Consider the following 16,810-nt stretch of genomic DNA (forward strand, 5'->3'; position numbering starts at 1 on the left):
CAGTGCTACATCACTGCGGGGCGGAGGGGCCCGCCCAAGTGTCTCCACGCACCGAGCTGAGACCACAGGCAGGCAGGGGTCAGCCAGGCCCCCGGAGGTCAGACGGGCCTGCAGACAAGGGGGTGAGGCTGGCACGGCACGCGGTGGGCCAACACAGGCGGGAGGGTCTGAGACGGCGGGGGGGTGGGGGGGCCCAGCACAGGACCCCGCCATGCGGACACAGACCCCCGCCCCAGGGCCGTCTTCCCCAGGATTCCGGGGCAGTCACTGAGGGGAGTGGGGGCCTCCAGGACGTGCACCCTGTGCCGTCCAGCTCTGCCCACACCTAGGCCAGTGGAAAGTGGACGAGAAGGACCAGGGCAGGGCTGGTTTCTGGGCTCCCATAGGCAGCCAAGCTTCCCACAGCAGCGGGTGGCAGTGTCATCGTGGGGTGGCTCTGAAGGCAGCAGAGAGCTCCCACCTCCACGCCTCCCAGGCCTGGGAGCCACAGACCCGTGCACCGTGCAGGGCGGGCAGGGCACAAGGGTGGCCACCAGGGCCAGCCTGTCCCCTCTAGGGCTCCCTGTAAACCTGCAGCCTCACCGGGACCCACCCTTGGCATGCTCGCTGTTAGCCAACCCCGTGCCAACGTGCCTGCGTTGTTGGCGCTGGGGACAAGCAGTGGGGTGCGCGGGATGGCAACCGGTGCTTCGCACGGTCCCCAAGCCCCAGCTCTACACTCCCAGGAGAGGGCAGGCTGCACTGTGGGGCAGGGGGCCTACTTGGACCCTGGGGGCCTTTTTCCCAAGGTTGCTGTCAGCGTGAAGGTCCCCTGCCCGGGCTGGTCCAGTTCGGGAGAGGCAGCGAGGACGGGGAGGCCCGGGGCTGCTGGGGGCTGGAGGCTGGGTGGGTCGGCCGGCGTGAGAGTGAGCGGCAGCCCCCGGCTGGGGTGGCTTCAGGCCCTTGGATGTGCGAGACACGCTGCAGTGGCCGGAGCAGGGAAAGACGATGCCAGGCTGGCCAGGCCGGATGGGCGGATGGGTCTGGACAGGGCGTCTGGAGGAGGGGTGCCCTGCCTCTCCCCATCCCTCTGCACAAGGCTGGTTCAGGGCCAGGTGTTGGCCGCACCGGACCCCAGGTGCCTGCCTGGGGCCCGGCCGTGGCCCCGCAGTTAGTGGCAGGGGCAGAGGCGGCCAGCACCTGGGCTCCAGCCGCAGCCCAGCTGGTGCCCACTTGTGCCTTGGCCCGAGGTCCAGCCACACGCAGGGCTGGCTCAGCACCGCAGCGCTCCACACAGGCCTGTCTGAGTGGGCGGCGGGGCACACAGGGCGCACAAGGCCCGGTGGCCGTGATGGGACCAAGGCCCCTTCCTCCTGGGGCAGCTCTGTGCGGCCTACACAGTGTGCAAGGGCAGAGAGACCTGCTGCCCTGGGCGTCCGGGTCATGGGGGCGACACGGCCGCCTGAGCATCAGCCCCTCGCGTGAGAAAGCACGTGTGCGCGCGTGTGTGTGCACGTGTGGCCACGTGCTTATGTGTGTGCGCGTGTGCGCACGCACATGTGTGGCCGCATGTGTGCATGTATGTGCGTGTGTGCGCACGTGTGGTCGCGTGCTTATGTGTGTGCGCGTGTGCACGCACATGTGCGGCCGCGTGTGTGCGTGTGTGCATGTGTGTGCGCGTGTGTGTGTGCACGTGGTCACGTGCTGTGTGGCCCGTGTGGTCACGTGCTGTGTGGCCCGTGTGGTCACGTGCATGTGCGTGTGTGGGTGGAGTCGCCTGGGCTTCCTGGGGGGAACTGTGGGCTCAGGCCCCGCTGGGTGCGTGGCAGTGGGACGCCCTCCGTCTGGTTTACAGCTGCTGACGCCCCAGCTTCTTCCCCTGGCCCTCGTGGCCTCAGCGACCGGCCCGCGACATGCCCGCGTCTCTGCCTTGTCCCCTCCACCTCCCCCACGCCACACCGATCACCTCACAGCTCCTCCAGCCCTGCTTGTCACTCTCCGTCTCTCGAGCCCACCCCGCTGTCGCCCGAGAACTGTGAGCTGACGGCTCTTGTCCCGAACTGTCCGTGGCCTGTCCCTGGCCTGGGCACTGGGCCATGTCCCTGTGCCTCGCTCTCTCCCAGCCACAGGCGACCCCATTGTGGCCTCGATGTCCGGGGCTCAAGGTGCCCCTCCGGGTTGGTGCGGAGGGCCTGGAAGGAAGCTGCAGCTCCTTCGTGATGACCCCTGACTTCCTGGGACCCCAGGCAGCCCACCGGGAGCTGTTTGTGGGGAGGGGCCTCAGGGTGGAGGGCCGCTCCGAAGGGGCCTCGGTTCAGACAGGCCCCAGGGAGGGGCTTTTCATGCAGGAAGGGGGTCCCGGCGTGGCGATCCCGTGGACAGATGTGACGGTCAGGGCAGAGGGCACGGGCCCCCTGAGAGGAGGGTCAGGCTGGGACTGCGGTGGAAGGCGGCCAGCAAGGGGCCTATGTACGGAAGGGGGCGCCCGAGCGCCTGCCGAGCGCCGCGCTGGGCGGGGCCGGGCCGTGGGCGGAGCCAGGCTGGGCGGCGGGAAGCCGCGGGGTCGGGCGGGAGGGAGGTCAGGCTGCCTCCAGCAGCAGTGGGCGGACAGCAGGGGGCGCTTGGAACCTGACTGATCTTGGCTCTGCGCTGGTCACCCGCCCACCTCGCCCTGGCTTTGCCGCTCTGGCCCCCCAGGTTAAGTAAGGTGTGCCGACCGGGGCTGGTCAGCTCTCTTGGGCCACTTGTTGCCCTGGTGACCACCGAGGAGGCCGAGAAACGCCCACAAGAGGGGGCCCTGTGGGGACAGATCCTGGGCTGCCCAGTGATCAACTTAGTCTCCTGCAGAGCACTAGCAAGATGGAACGGGGGACCCAGTCTGGCCCTGCAGAGACCAGGCCAGGGAGCCCATGACTAGCCCCTGACACCCCAAACCCGAGCGAGGGCCAGGCGGGAGAGCTGTAGGCTCCAGGGGGACAGACGCTGCCCGCCTGGAACAGGACCCCTCTCTGGAACTTCAGTGACCCTCTGGAGGAACTGGGGGGCTGTGGGTGGCCCCCGCTCGTTCCTGAGCCTCTGCTGTGGGTCGTCACAGCCTCTGCTCGGGGCCCACGCATGGTGGGGTTCTTGCTGGTGGCAAGACATCTGGGCACTGCAGGCTCAGGGTCCCCACCCATTGTCCCCACCCAGCAGAGCCCAAGAGGTGACCGAGAAAGGGGCCGCCAGGCCTGGCCACCCTTCCGCACATCGCCCTGGCCCTGACAGCACTCACAGCCACGGACCTCGTCCGGGCGGCCTGGGTCAGTGCAGCCCACCCGAGCCGTACGTGCAGGCCCGCGTCGGCCGTCCCCACTGACCCCGCATGCCGGCTTCATGGGGCGCCTATGTGTCTCACCACAGACCCGGGGGCCTGGAGAGCGGCAGGCCCGCACGGGTGCTCAGTGCAGGGCTCCGGGTGGCAGGCAGGGCCAGGACAAAGCGATTCTCAGGCCAACACAGAGCAAGACAGGCGAGGACAGCCTGTGGGATGGGGACCCGGGGACCCTCCAACCCGCGGGGCCTCCAGGGTCCTGAGGGAGGTGACCCCCACAGGGCAGGCCCATCCAGAGATAACCCCAGAGAAGACAAACCAGCCCCCAGAGAGTCTGGACCATATCCCCTACACCACCCAGAGAGCCTGGAGGGTCCCCCCACCCAGGGAGCCTGGACAGTCCTCCCCCATGCCACCCAGGGAGCCTGGACGGTCAAGGGGGTCTCTCTCACACGAGGGTCCTCGAGGAAGAGGCCCCGTTTGTGGCTCATGTGGGACTCCTGGGAGCTGGGACGATTCCGTGACACCCAGGAACCCCTCGGCAGGGGGAAGCCACATGGACATCCTTCACAGGCCCGAAACGAGGCAGGGAGACAGTGCAGGCACAGCCAGGCCAGTCCCACAGCGCCCGATGGGGAGGGGACGCAGGAACCATGGGCCGTGGGGAGGTGGCCTGCCATCCTGGGCCGGGGTGGCAGCAGGGAGCAGGGGTCTGTGGCCCCCCGGAGGTGGGATCCCCACCGCCTGCCTCTGCCCCCCGCCCCCAGCCTGGGACCTGGGACCTGACGCCCCGCAGGCAGGCTGTCTCCCCCGTTCCTGGCCGGGGGGCCCAGGCTGGGTGGCGGGGCTGCCTGGGCAGGCGGTGGCAGGCGGCGGAGGGCCTGGAATGCACACACAGCCGCTCCCACTGGCAGCCTGTCCAGGACAAGCACCGAGGGGAGGGGGGGCTTTGATGGCGCTCCCGGCCGGGGTCCCACTCTCCCCGAGCCGGCCCTCTCGCCCCCTCCCCCACGGCCGCCAGCGCCAGCAGCCCCGGGTTTGCCTTGGCTCCCGGCCCGCCCCGGAATGTGCCTGCTGGCTGCGCGCTGGCTGTTCCTGGAACGAGGAGACAAAGCGCGGACTGTCTTGGGGATGTGGGCGGACGGGGCGCAGCCTGCCCGAGTCACACACGGACCCGCACAGAGACGGGGACGGGAGGAGTGGGCTCGCCGAGGTGGGGACACCCCGGATGGGCGCCGGGCGCCCCAATACACGGTGGAACTTGGACCTGACCACTGGGCCCGTGTGAGAGGCAGGCGGGGGGTGCCCGGCTGCCTGAGCCCCCGATGGGGCGGCAAGGAACTCGAGGGGCACAAGGGGTGGCACGGCACTCTGATAGGGGTACACCGGAGGGCGGGGTGCTGCCGGGTGCAGTCAAAGCCCTTGTCCCCAAGCCCCTCGGTGCGGGCGGAGGGCACCCCAGAGCTCAGGAGTCCGAGGCCAGAACCATGAGCCTCAGAAGGTGCCCTGGGCCCGAGGGGATCACTGCAGATGGGGGGCACAGGGTGAGGACAGGCGGTCAGGACCCCGTTGGAGGGAGCTGGCGGGACCTGCGGGCCAGGGCGCAGGTACCCCCTCCGCTCCGGTGGACGAGGCTTGTCTGTCGACCCCACGCTCAGCGGACTGCAGGCAGGGCAGCCATCAGACCCCTGAGGGCCCAGGTCCCCGCAGCACCATGCTGGCATGGCCGAGCCCTGTACCCCAATACCCAGACAAGCGGGGTGACAGGTCCCTGGCTTGCCAGTCGAACCAAGTTACACCATCCAGGCTACAGCAGGGCGTAGACGTCACCCCAATCCTCCAGGGAGCGGATTCAGAACCCAGAGCACCCAGAACTGTGGAATTCTGAGGTGCAGCAGGCCGCGGTCCTCAGGCAGTGAGTGTGGTGTCCAGAGTGGGGTGTGGCATGCTGGCACCCTCACTAATAGGGTGCGGGACCCCGTGCTCCAGCTGATGGGGTACAGGACCCACTGAGACTAACGGGGTGCGGGTCCCAGGCATGCCTGGGGGGAGCCCCCCTTTGGAGACATAGGTAGGGCGTCCCAGACACCTGGGCGGTGAATGGGCAGCCGGCCCAGTGCTCGAATGAATAGGGCATAGAGAACCCGAGACGGGGTGAGGGGACCCACAGGCCGAAGGGCGGATGCGGCACAGGCGTCCAAACCGCAGGCCCGAGGCCGCCGGCCGGGCCTGGCACACAGGCCGAGCGAGACGCCAATGGGGCACTCAGGCCCCCAGGGGCCCGGCGAGGGAGCGGGGGCTGTCCAGGCACCGTGCTGACCGCAGCGCGGAGTCCCCGTGCCCAGACCCTGGATGTGATAGGGGAGGCCGCTGGGAGCTCAGGGTGTCAGGCTGTCCCTAGGGATTTGCCGGAGTGGGGCCAGGCGCTCGGACGCCGAGGGCCACCGGGGTCCCCGAGGCCCTTGGAGATGCGGTGACGGACAGGGTGCCAGCAGCCCCAGGAGGGACCTGGTCTTCTGTTATGGGGTTCGGTGAGCGGTTGCACACTGCACGTGCAGTCAGACGGTGGAGTCTGTCCCCTCAACCTTCAGGCAAATGGAGTATAATTCACCCAGAATTTCCAAAAAGTGGCGTCCGCATCCCTCAGAAAGCCAGAGCCACAGACGGAGAAGATGGTGCATAAAGTTCAGAAAGCAGCACTAAGACACCAATATCCAAAAGAATGGGGTGCAGGCTCCCCAGATGCTCAGGTACTGGGGTACGGTTCCCCCAGGCATTCAGGGGTACAGTCTCCGCAGACGAAGGGGCACAGACAGCCCGAACCAAGCATGACAGGGGCACACCCAGGCTGAGCACAGAGAACAGGCACAGGGTCCACGAACCTGCAGAGGAGGGGCGCCCAGGCCTGTCCGCCACCTGGGTCCAGTGAGCAGGGGGCTGGTGGTGGGGTCAGCACACGGGGCGCTCACGTGCCATCTCTGCACGTCCCACATGCCACGCCAGCAGCCCCCGCCTGCGCGAGCCAGCGTTCGCCCCAAGATCCAGCCTCGGACGCCCCCCAGCCGCCTCACAGGAAGCCAGCCCAGGATCCCCGGCCGCAGTGTCTCTGCGGGCGGCAGCCCAGGTGCCTCTGGGACTGCGGGGCCGGCCGGGGGCTGCCGGCTCTGTGGCTTCCCCCCCGACCCGATCCCTCTGACGCCGTCTGGCCACCGGGCGCCCGTGTCCTGGGACAGGCACAAAGGCGCCACACAGCCGCTGGGCCCCACTCCAGAGCCCTCAGTGCGGGGGGCCCGGGGTGGCGCCCGCCCACCCGCCTCCCCCAGAGCCGGGCGCCTGCGCGCCCTCACGCCCCTGCACCCCAGCTGGCCTCCGCCTGGCCCCAGAGCTGCACCGGGCCCCCTGGGCCCCTGCGCCGTCGGCTGCTCCCTCCCAGTCACATCTCTGGGTCGGACCTGGAGGGAGGCCTGGGCCCTGCCCACGGGGACACCTGCCCAGGGACAGGCATGCCCCCACGTGGCGCATGTCCCCGGAGCGTCTCGTGACCAGCGTGGGCACACGCACGTGCACACGGCCCCCCTGCTGTGCCCCAGAGCAGCCTCAGAGCCTTCCACCCAACCGGCCCTACAGGTGACTGTGGTGTGACAGGCTCCCGGTTAAGCATTAACCAGTGCCACGTCCAGCCACCAGCCGTAATGGCTTCCGAGAGACGCCCTGGCCTGGGAGGGCCACTCAGTGCCAGGCCCTGGGAACGGACCTGACGAGAGAGACTGGCCCAGATAAGCTGGCCAGGGCCTGGGCGGAGACCGCAGGCCCGGCCGGGCCAGTGAAGCCCGCGGTTCTGGCCTCACAGAGCAGGGCCGCAGGGCCCGCTGACTCACGGGACTCTGGAAAGGGCCGACCCAGCCAGAGGCGAAGTATGGACGCAAAAGCCTCCAGAAGAGTCTCTGGGCTCCAGCTGCCTGGGCGGCCACAGGGCTGCGCAGCCTCAGACAGGCTCCGGGGCTGGGTTGCCACCACGGGCCCTGCCCAGCACGCCCAGAGCTCACCGCGCTGAGCACCAGGCCTCCGTGTGCCTGGTCCCCACGGCACCAGACAGTGTTCTCCTTCCAACCCAGACGCTCTCCTGGCTCGGGACACCAGACCCGAGGTGCAGGACCTTCTCAGGCTGACCCCTCTCATGGCCCAAACGGGCCGTCGCCCTGTCCACCAGGCCTCTGCAGGGACTCGGGGTGCCCCAGCCCCCGGGGACCCCTGAAGGTGGGCCTGGGTCTCTCAGGAGGCACCCTCCCCCCAGGGGACATCCCGGCCGTGAGGTGGGGCTCCCCGAAGTTCTGCCTCCCACGCCCTCTCACCCACTGAGAACTTCCTGGTCACTGGCGCCGAGAGCACCAGGCTCGGCCACAGCTTCTGAGCACCTCGCGCAGGCGCCCGGGTCCCAGGAGACGGCCTGCGGCTGGCGGGCCAAAGAGCCAGCCGTCAGGTGAGAGGGCGCTACTTCTGGGGGGCTGCCACCCCAACATTTGGGGGACCTTGCTCTTCCCCCGAAAGGCCCACGGAGACTCACTCACTCCCATCAAAGCACAAAGAATTCTGGTTGGACCAAAGTGGGAGGGCTAGTTAGCATGGCTTTGACGGGTGCCCACCCGAGGTAACAGGAAAGTCCACAGGAGGCGACCCAGAGGCCCTCTGCCTGGGGCAGCTGGGATGAGGGCTGACTGGGGCAGGGCGCAAACTGCAGGGCAGGTCCGAGGGCCAGGAGTGGCCAGGGAGGGCTTCCTGGAGGAGGTGGGGCTCACACAGCCCCTGAAGGTCGAGTCCGGTGGGGACGGGGACAGGGTCGTGGACAGTGTAGGCACGGAGCAGCTGGAGCAGATCGGCCTGCCGAGGGAGAGCACAGAGCTGCGTCTGCACCGTGGCTGGAGGGAGCCCCCCACGGGCGGCGGGAAGGGGAACTGGATGCAGGGGGGGTGCTCGTCCCCCTCTGCTGGGGACATTGGACTGAGCACCCGAGAGGGCTCCGCAGCCAGGCCACGGGGGGTGGATTGCAGGGAGGCCCCAGGAACGGCCGCTGCCTTCTGGGTGAGTGCAGGGAAGGTCCCTTCCAGAGGGAGCCCCAGGCTCGGGAGGGGAGACCCGGCTGCCCTCCCGGGCCTGGGAGTGGGGGTTGCCCTGGCTTGTCCACCTGCCTGGGCTCCTGCTCCAGTTCCCCAAAGCCCCAGGCCACGTATGGGGAGCATGGCCGGCCCCGCGGAGCAGATGGCGCCACCTGGTGGCCATGTGCCTGCCCGAACCTTGACCACCATGTGGACCTGGAGGTCCTGAGGGACCCTTTGCCTCCCCAGGCCTCAGGGACGCCCTGCACTCATGATCCGGTACCCCCAGGGTCCTGGGGGCCTCTCTGGACAGCTTCTAGGCATCCTGTGGTCCTGGGGGGACAGCCCCCACTTGGCTGGCCCAGGAACCCTGCCCGGCCAGGAGCACCTAACCCCTGTGACTCAGTGCCCTGCCCCAGCCCAGGAGAGGACACCAGCAAAGCGGGCCAGGGAGAGGCACACGCATGCACACATGTGTGCACACACGGCCTACGCACGTGCACACACGCACACGCAGATGGAGGCTCCGTGCTGACCCCTGGCCCCAACTTCTGGGCCGTAAAACCCCGAGCAGTTCCTTTGACGCCAGAACATACATAGGCGCTGGCAGCCCGCAACGGAAAGTTTGACTTCAAATTCCACACGGGGAGCTGGGCCCCTCGGAACGCGGCTGCTCCCGGGGCGTTGCGGATGCTGAGCCAGCGGGGCCGGGGGCCCTCGCAGGGTGTGCAGGCAGGACGGCGGCCTGCCCCGAGCGCCTCACACTCGTGGGGGGGGCCTTACCCAAGGAGCCCCCCACCCATCAGAGAACGTGCAGCCTCTGGTTCAGAACGGTCAGAATGTCAAGATGGCAGTGGAGGGTGTCAGACCATGCAGGGCCCCCCCAAACCCCTCTCTGTGCGACGGTCCTTGAGGGCTGACAGAGCCAGGCCCAGGAGGCAGGACGCGGGGGGCCTGCAGCCCCTCGCATGGATGTTAGGGGGTCGGGGTGCCTCTGCCCAGCCTGTCGGGGGGAGGCCTCGATGCCATGTTTGTGGGGGGTCACGTCAGGGTCGCTGCCCCTCTGCCAGCTCAGGGCCAGGCTGGGTGGGGGCTGCACGGCTGAGTGTTCTAGCCCGAGTGTTGGTTCTTCTTGGAGGGGGTGGCCTGGGCTGAGCCCCTAAGGCAGGGGGGTGGTAGGCTTTTGTCGGCAAAGAGGGGGACCCCAGGTCGGAGGAACTGTGCCTCTTGGCTGCCAGTGCTCCTGGGGGGTGAGGCCAAGAGGGGCTGAGGCACAGAGCGGCCCCTGGGCCTGGGGTCACGGCGCACCCCACTGCGGCATCGGGGCCCCCAGCTGGAATGCTGGGTCCCTGCCGTGGGTGGGAGGAGCCAGCCTGGCCAGGTGTGCTCCCTCCCCGGGCCCCAGGCAGGTGGGCTGCGCCCGCCTGCCCTCCTTCCTACCCCCTCGCCTAGGGGTGGCAGATATGCAGGTCTGGGCGGGCAGGCTGCTGAGTCAGCCTGCAAGGAACGTTCTGGCCGCTCCCAGCTACACCCTGCCCCCGCCTGCCCCTACCTCGCCTCCTCCCCAGGTGCTGCTGGCCCCGAGCCCGCCCGTGCCAGGAACGCACCTTCGTGCTGAGCTGGCTTAGACCAGCTCCCACTGGCAGCCACGCCCGCTCTCAACCCGCCTGCTCCCCCCACGACCCCAGTGGGGCCCTGGCCCCTCCAAGCCCCATCAACACGTTCCCAGGTCACACCTGGACTGGGGGCTCCTTCGCATGTGTGACGGGAAAACCACAGTGGCCCAAGTTTGAGCAGAGATGAGCCGGGTGCCAGCAACGACCCCCAGGCAGGGCCCCGAGCTGGGGGAGAGAGGCCGGGAGCCAGGCTTCCCCCGCAGGAGGAGGCCCTGCGACGGGGTACGGCTCTGCCGGGAAGACCAGCGAGGGCAGGGCCCGGGCTGCCCAGGCTGGCCTGCTTGGCCAGGGCTGGGGGCTGGGGAGGTGGCCAGGAGGCCGGGCCTGTGGCAGCTAAGCCGGCACTTTGGCCAAAGCCCAGGGCCTCCCTCCCCTTGGCTCCACTCAGAACTGTCACCCCCGGCCACCCTGGGCTGCCTCCTTGCTCAGGCAGACCCAAGCTGGCTGCTGCTGGGCAGATGGGGCGGTGGACAGGGTCCCCAGGGGCCCGCCTCACAGGTGATCCGGCCACCACAGTCTCCTCCAAGCCAGCAGGGTAGGGCGATGGGGAGCCCCACAGGCCCATCCGGCACCCCTGCCCCGGCGGGCACCACGGCTGAAACCCGGCTTACTCCAGCCCTCACCGCCGGGATCCCCTGTGAGTCGGGGGTCCTGGGAGGGGCGCGGGGATGGCCCGGGCCAGGGCGGGGCAGCGCTGTCCACGGATGCATCTCAGGCCCGTCTCGGTGCCCACCCCAGGGCCCCGCTGGGCAGTCGTCACGGTCGCTGCCGTGGCTGCGGTCCTCGCCGCTTCCTGCCTCCTCTGTGTCCTCTGCTGTTGCTGTGGCCGACGCACACGCGGGAGAAAGCCCAGGGGCAAGGAGGCCGTGGGCCTGGCCCGTGTCCGCAGCACCGCCACCCCGCACCTGGTGAGCGGGCACCAGCACTCAGTGCCCAGTGCCCGGCTGGGTCAGTCCCAGGGGGCGGCTGCAGGCCCGGGTCCAGGCTCGGGGCGCCCCGGTGAGGTCGGGGGTGATGGCAGCCTCAGGATGGGCTGGTCTGCCCAGAAGCAGGGGCCAGCGGGCCTCCCAGGCAGGGGACCCATGAGCAGAATGGGGGGGAAGCTGTGACAGAGCCGGGTGAGAGCAGGGCCCGGGAGCCGAGCTGAGCACTGCAGGGTGCCACTGCAGGTTCTCAGGGGGGCCGTGGTACCAGTCGTGGGTTGGGGGCCGGTCCACCGGTCCTGGCGGGTCTCAGAGCTGAGCTGAGGTCATGAGCCTTCTGGTGGCCTGGCCCGGATGTGGGTTCCTGGCCTGGCAGGTTCGGGCTCTGACGGGGGCCCCAGCAGCCCCTATCCCAGTGCCTACCCCCCAGGTGCAGCCGGAGGTGGATGATGTGGAGCCCGGCTCCGGGGGCCCCCCGCAGTGGGGGCGTCTGCAGCTGTCTCTGCACTACGATCCGCGAAGCCAGGAGGTGAGGCCAGAGGGTCTGTGGGCTGGTGCAAGGTGGTGGGCGACGGGTGAGCGCGGGTGCCGGGTGCAGGGTGCACGGCTGACCCGGGTACCGGTGCAGGAGGCCCCTGGCTGAGCCCCTCCTGGCTCCCAGATCAGGGTGGGCCTCAGGCAGGCGGAGGGCCTGAGGGCCCGGGCCCCGGGCGGCACAGCGGACCCCTACGCCTGCGTCAGCCTCTCCACCCGGGCTGGGCACAGGCACGAGACGAGGGTGCACCGCGGCACGCTCTGCCCCGTGTTTGGCGAGACCTGCCGCTTCCAGGTGAGCGCGGGCCGGCAGGCGGGCGGGCGCCCGGGCTGGGGGCGGAGGCCGCTCACGCGCCCGCCCGCCGGCCCGCAGGTGCCGCCCGCGGAGCTGCCCGGGGCCACGCTGCTGGTGCACGTAAGGGATTTCCAGCGCTTCTCACGGCACGAGCCGCTGGGCACGCTCAGCCTGCCGCTGGGCACCGTGGATCTGCAGCACGTCCTGGAACTCTGGCTCCCGCTGGGCCCGCCAGGCTCTGACGAGGTGAGGCCGCTGACCTCCAGGCTCCGGCCCGGCCCTGGCGGCCGCGCTGGCAGGGACACTGAGGCCCCTCTCACCGCCCACAGGCTGAGCGGACGGGGGAGCTGTGCTTCTCGCTCCACTACGTGCCCAGCTCAGGCCGGCTGACCGTGGTCGTGCTGGAGGCCCGGGGCCTGAGCACGGGGCTGACAGGTAAGAGGCGTGCCCGCCCCTCCGTGTGGACGGAGGGCCCCGTGCTGGGCGCTCAGGCCCGGATCGCGGTCCCGCCCTCTCGCTGCCCAGAGCCCTACGTGAAAGTGCAGTTGATGCTGGACCAGAGAAAGTGGAAGAAGCGGAGAACGTCCGCCAGGGGGGCCGCGGCCGCCCCCTACTTCAACGAGGCCTTCACCTTCCATGTGCCCCTCGGCCAGGTCCAGGTGGGCTGTCCGGAGGGGGCGGGCGGGTCCTCACTGGGGGCCAGACTGACCGCCGCCTCTGTCTCTCCGCACTGCATGTCCGCCTGCCTCCCCCAGAGCGTGGATCTGGTGCTGGCCGTCTGGGCCCGGGGCCCGCGGTTCCGGGCCGAGCCCGTGGGTAAGGTGGTGCTGGGCGCCCGGGCCTCTGGCCAGCCCCTGCAGCACTGGGCAGACATGCTGGCCCACGCCCGGCGGCCCGTCGCCCAGTGGCACCGCCTGCGGCCCCCCAGCGAGGTGGGCCAGGCCCTGGCCCCAGAGCCCCGCCTGCGCCCGCCTCTGCCCGGCTCCTGAGGGCGAACCCCGGCCTCGGCCTCCCTGGGCTGAGCTGCGGGCACCTGTCCAGGCCCCCCCGGGGGCCACCGCAATAAATACCTCTTTCCACCACCGTCACGTGTCCTTTCTGAGCCCTCGGGGACACAGTAGGGTCAGGGACCCCTCCCGAGGGCAAGGAGAGGCCAGGTCCTGAGGCCACTGACCAAGGCCTGAGACCTGGGAGAAGTGAAGGGGGCCCTTCCAAGCCCACTGGGGACAAGACCAGCGGGAGACACCCTCCCAGCGTGCGGGCTGGGGCGTCAGGCGCAGTGTGGGACGAGACGGGCTAGCCACGGCCGCACAGGCACATGGCAGGCGATCGGGAGACGCCTGGGGGGTGGTGATGCTGGAAGGGACGAGCCCCAACCCCAGGGCCCCCACCAGGTCCTCTCAGAGCCCCAAAACCTTCGGGAGAGCAGCTGCGGGGCCTCCCACGAGCGAGCAGCAGGGGGCAGTAGCAACCTTCGGAGCGGTGGGGCCTCCGGGGGCTCGGGCTGGCTGGGAAAGAGGCAGCTCTAATCCCTGCACATCTGGCTTTCCCTGACCCTCCCCCGGCCGAGGCCCCGCCAGGGCTGGGGCCCGAGCCCCCAGCGCAGAGAGTGCCAAGTCATGGTGCTCCAGATGGCTGTGCTGGGCGGGGGCCCGGGCTGGGGCCCGGGCTGGGGCCCGGGCGGGGGACGGGGCCTCGCCGGGGTGGGGAAGGCAATGCAGGGCCTGCCTAGGCCCCAAGCCGCTCCGGTTTCTGGCGGGTGCCGCCATCCCACGGTGGAGGGACGTGGGGGCTGTGCACCAACGGCCGTCGGACAGGGCACCCAGGACACGGCCACATGTCCAGGACACCCACCCCCATAACCCTCACTCCTGCTCCAGGGCGGGAAGGCAGGAGCTCGCCCCGGAGAGGGCAGCCCCCACCCCAGAGCCCCTCGGCCACGTGGCCGAGGCGTCCGTTGGGCTGAATGGGAAACAGCGAGCTGCAGAAGCAGCCATCAGTCCCCGGAAAATTGCAGTGTGGACCCTAACATAGGACGAGACGGAGCCAGGCTCCCAGGGCCCCCACGGTGGCCCAGCGAGGCCGTGCATAGCCATCCTCAGGCTCCTTGCAAGGAGCAGGAGGCTTCTCGAGTTTGTCACTGGTCCCTAAATAGAGCAACCCAATCTCGGCACCCCCGCCCCCCTACACCAAGACTTCTTGGCCTGGACAGTGGCATGCAGCTGGGCCGGGCCAGGCAGCCTGGGCAGGTGGGGAGGCCCCGGGCCCCCATTGGTCTGAGGAGGGCTCCATGCCCTTTCTGAGCGGGGGCCCGGCCTGGGGAGGCCATTTATACCCCTCCCCCGGGCCCACCGGCCGACTCGCCACCGAGGCCTGACCTCACGCCCAGCGCTGCTGCCTCGACACTAGGTGAGGCCGGCCGGCTGGTGGAGGCTGCCGCACGCACTCCCGCGCTAGCTGGCGGGGCTCCCCGGGGCGGGGCCGGGGCCGGGGGCTGCCAGTGGCCCTCTGCGGGGGCTTCTGGGGAGCGGGGAGCGGGAGGCAGACATGTTGGGAGGAGGGCTGGGGTGTGACAGGGACCCGGACAGACCCCCGGAGGCCAGGCTTCATTTCTGGGACACTGGAAGGGGACTTCATGGGTTGAGAGACCCCAGGGGCAAGTGGGGGGGGCAGCTTCATGTATCACTTGGGCCCAAAGCCGAAGGAGCTGAGTTAAAAATAGCCGGTGGCTCTGGCAGCCACCTGCGCTGGCCCAGCTCGCCCCGCCCTCGAGGACAGCTGCTGCACCCCGCGCCCTGCCTGGGACATTTCTGGGACACTTTCCCCTTCACTTCTAGCCCCAGAGAATTCCAAGACATTGCCACCCCCCCAACCCCCCCAAGTTTGGAGTTGGGGGAGGGGCGGGGTTAGCGTGAGGCGCCGCGCCCGTCACCCGCGGATAGCTCGTGGCCCTGACACCCCGGTTTTCTCTCCCACAGGCTCCAGGCCCAGGACTTCAGGATGGGGGAGTACGTGGAGCCCCCAGTCTTAGTGTCCATCCCACCCCCACCCCCGACTCCCCCGCAGTGGCCCCTGCCCACCCTGGCCACCGCCTGCTCCCACCTGCCCCAACACACGACCCTAACTTCTTTCTTCTCTTCCCCGACCCCTGCGCCCCTCCTGGGACAGTGATGAGGTGAGTACCTTCCTGGGGTGAAACTCTGAGGGGATAGGTCAGAGGTCAGGGCTTCGAGCCGGGGGAACCATCCGCCCCACCCAGACACTGACGGGAGAGGAAGTGGCTGCCCGGTGTCTGCTGTGGCAGGGGAAGCGAGGCCTGGTCGCGCGGTTGCTTCTTCTTTCTGACTTCTGCACCCCCTTCGCCCCGCACTGACGTCCAGCGTCCCCCTCACACCGTGCGGTGTGGCGCCCGGGGACGTCCCCCACCAGGACCCCAGCCGCCCCCTGAGCAGGGCCCCCGGCCCGGATGGACGGCCGCGCGCGGAGGGGCTGCGGGGCCGCGCGGGGCCCTGGGTCGGCCCTGACTCTGCCTCCTCTCCTCTGCCCCGCAGAAACGAAACAGGGCCATCACGGCCCGCAGACAGCACCTGAAGGTAGGTGCCGCGCAGGGGGGCCGCGGGGGGCCGCGCAGGCCGGCCCGCAGCCCCTCACGCGCCCGCCTCGCCCGCGCAGAGCGTCATGCTCCAGATCGCGGCCACCGAGCTGGAGAAGGAGGAGGGTCGCCGGGAGTCGGAGAAGCAGAACTACCTGTCCGAGCACTGCCCCCCGCTGCACATCCCCGGCTCCATGGCCGAGGTGCAGGTACCCCGGGCCCCGCCCGAGCCCCGCTGCCGCCCGCAGCCTCCCCGTTTCCCCACTGGCCAAGGGAGCAGGCGGGGCGGTCAGGGCAGGCGGGGGTCAGTGTCGGGGCGGCCCCCCCACCCGCCTCCCCCGCGTCCCCCCAGGAGCTCTGCCGACAGCTGCACGCCAAGATCGACGCGGCCGAGGAGGAGAAGTACGACATGGAGATGAGGGTGCAGAAGAGCACCAAGGAGGTGAGCGGGGGGGCGCGGGGCGCGGGGCGGCCGGGGGGCGCGGTCCGGCCCCGCCGGCTCCCTCCCAGCCCTCCGCGCCCCCTCAGCTGGAGGACATGAACCAGAAGCTCTTCGACCTGAGAGGCAAGTTCAAGCGGCCGCCCCTGAGACGGGTGCGCATGTCGGCCGACGCCATGCTCAAGGCGCTGCTGGGCTCCAAGCACAAGGTGTGCATGGACCTGCGGGCCAACCTGAAGCAGGTCAAGAAGGAGGACACCGAGAAGGTGCGCAGGCCGGGCCTGGCGCGGGGTGGGGGCCCTGGCGAGCGCGGCCGGGCTGGGGGGGCCCCCCAACCCCCCGCGCCCCCGTGCGCATGCGCCTGAGCCTCCGCCCCACCCCCAGGAGCGGGACCTGCGCGACGTGGGTGACTGGCGGAAGAACATCGAGGAGAAGTCCGGCATGGAGGGCCGGAAGAAGATGTTCGAGACCGAGTCCTAGGTCCCCGCGGCCACCACACCCCGCGGGGCGCTCCGGCCTCCGGCAGAGCCCCGGAGCTGGGGCGCGCTCGCCTCGGCTGTCAATAAAGGCTTCCGACCCCACGACCGGCCTGCTGTGGTCCTGTCCCAGCCCCTCTGCCCGCGCTCCGGGAGGCCCCGTCGGTGCCCGTGTGCGGGGAAGCCGGGGAGGGGGCGCGGGGGGCCCTGCATGGGCTCCCAGAACTTCAGGCTGGGTCGGCAAGGCCCTGCTAACCGAATCGCCCGCCTGAACCCTGGGGCTGCGCGGTGTGGTCAGCAGTCGGCGGTCAGCTCCTGGGTGCTCCCCGGGGCTCTCTCTGAACACACCGGATCCCGCAGGGGCTGGAGACCTACGGCCCCAGTCCTGTCTGAGCGGGGGGTTCTCAAAATGAGGTCATCTGTCCACTTGCACAGTCATCACAAGGGGCCTTGCCCGTGCAGAGACCCTCTCTGCAGAACCCAAGTCCCGCGG

General features: G+C 70.0%; 1 protein-coding gene across 15 annotated transcripts; it reads left to right on the forward strand.

The window, feature by feature from the left end:
• The first annotated feature begins 6,688 nt into the window (after positions 1–6,688).
• Positions 6,689–16,615, forward strand: TNNI2 (troponin I2, fast skeletal type). 15 transcript variants are annotated; one of them, XM_039840335.1, is made up of 10 exons: positions 8,236–10,695; positions 10,797–10,966; positions 11,412–11,510; positions 11,643–11,810; positions 11,889–12,056; positions 12,140–12,469; positions 14,789–14,818; positions 14,979–14,985; positions 15,362–15,403; positions 15,483–15,576. In XM_039840335.1, the coding sequence occupies exons 1-8, from the start codon at positions 10,182–10,184 to the stop codon at positions 14,979–14,981; spliced, it is 1,482 nt and encodes a 493-aa protein (XP_039696269.1). In that variant the 5' UTR covers positions 8,236–10,181; the 3' UTR covers positions 14,982–14,985; positions 15,362–15,403; positions 15,483–15,576. The 15 variants fall into 15 exon arrangements, with proteins under 15 accessions (XP_039696273.1, XP_039696271.1, XP_039696275.1 ...); XM_039840344.1 differs by lacking the exons at positions 8,236–10,695; positions 10,797–10,966; positions 11,412–11,510; positions 11,643–11,810; positions 11,889–12,056 and adding exons at positions 15,755–15,844; positions 15,931–16,107; positions 16,226–16,614 and having other exon boundaries at positions 12,140–12,245; positions 12,336–12,469; positions 15,483–15,611; XM_039840334.1 differs by lacking the exons at positions 14,789–14,818; positions 14,979–14,985; positions 15,362–15,403; positions 15,483–15,576 and adding an exon at positions 12,566–13,372 and having other exon boundaries at positions 12,140–12,245; positions 12,336–12,469.
• The last annotated feature ends 195 nt before the right edge of the window (positions 16,616–16,810 follow it).

Source organism: Pteropus medius, unplaced genomic scaffold (assembly GCF_902729225.1).
Source record: "Pteropus medius unplaced genomic scaffold, Ma_sr-lr_union100, whole genome shotgun sequence".
NCBI lineage: Eukaryota > Metazoa > Chordata > Mammalia > Chiroptera > Pteropodidae > Pteropus > Pteropus medius.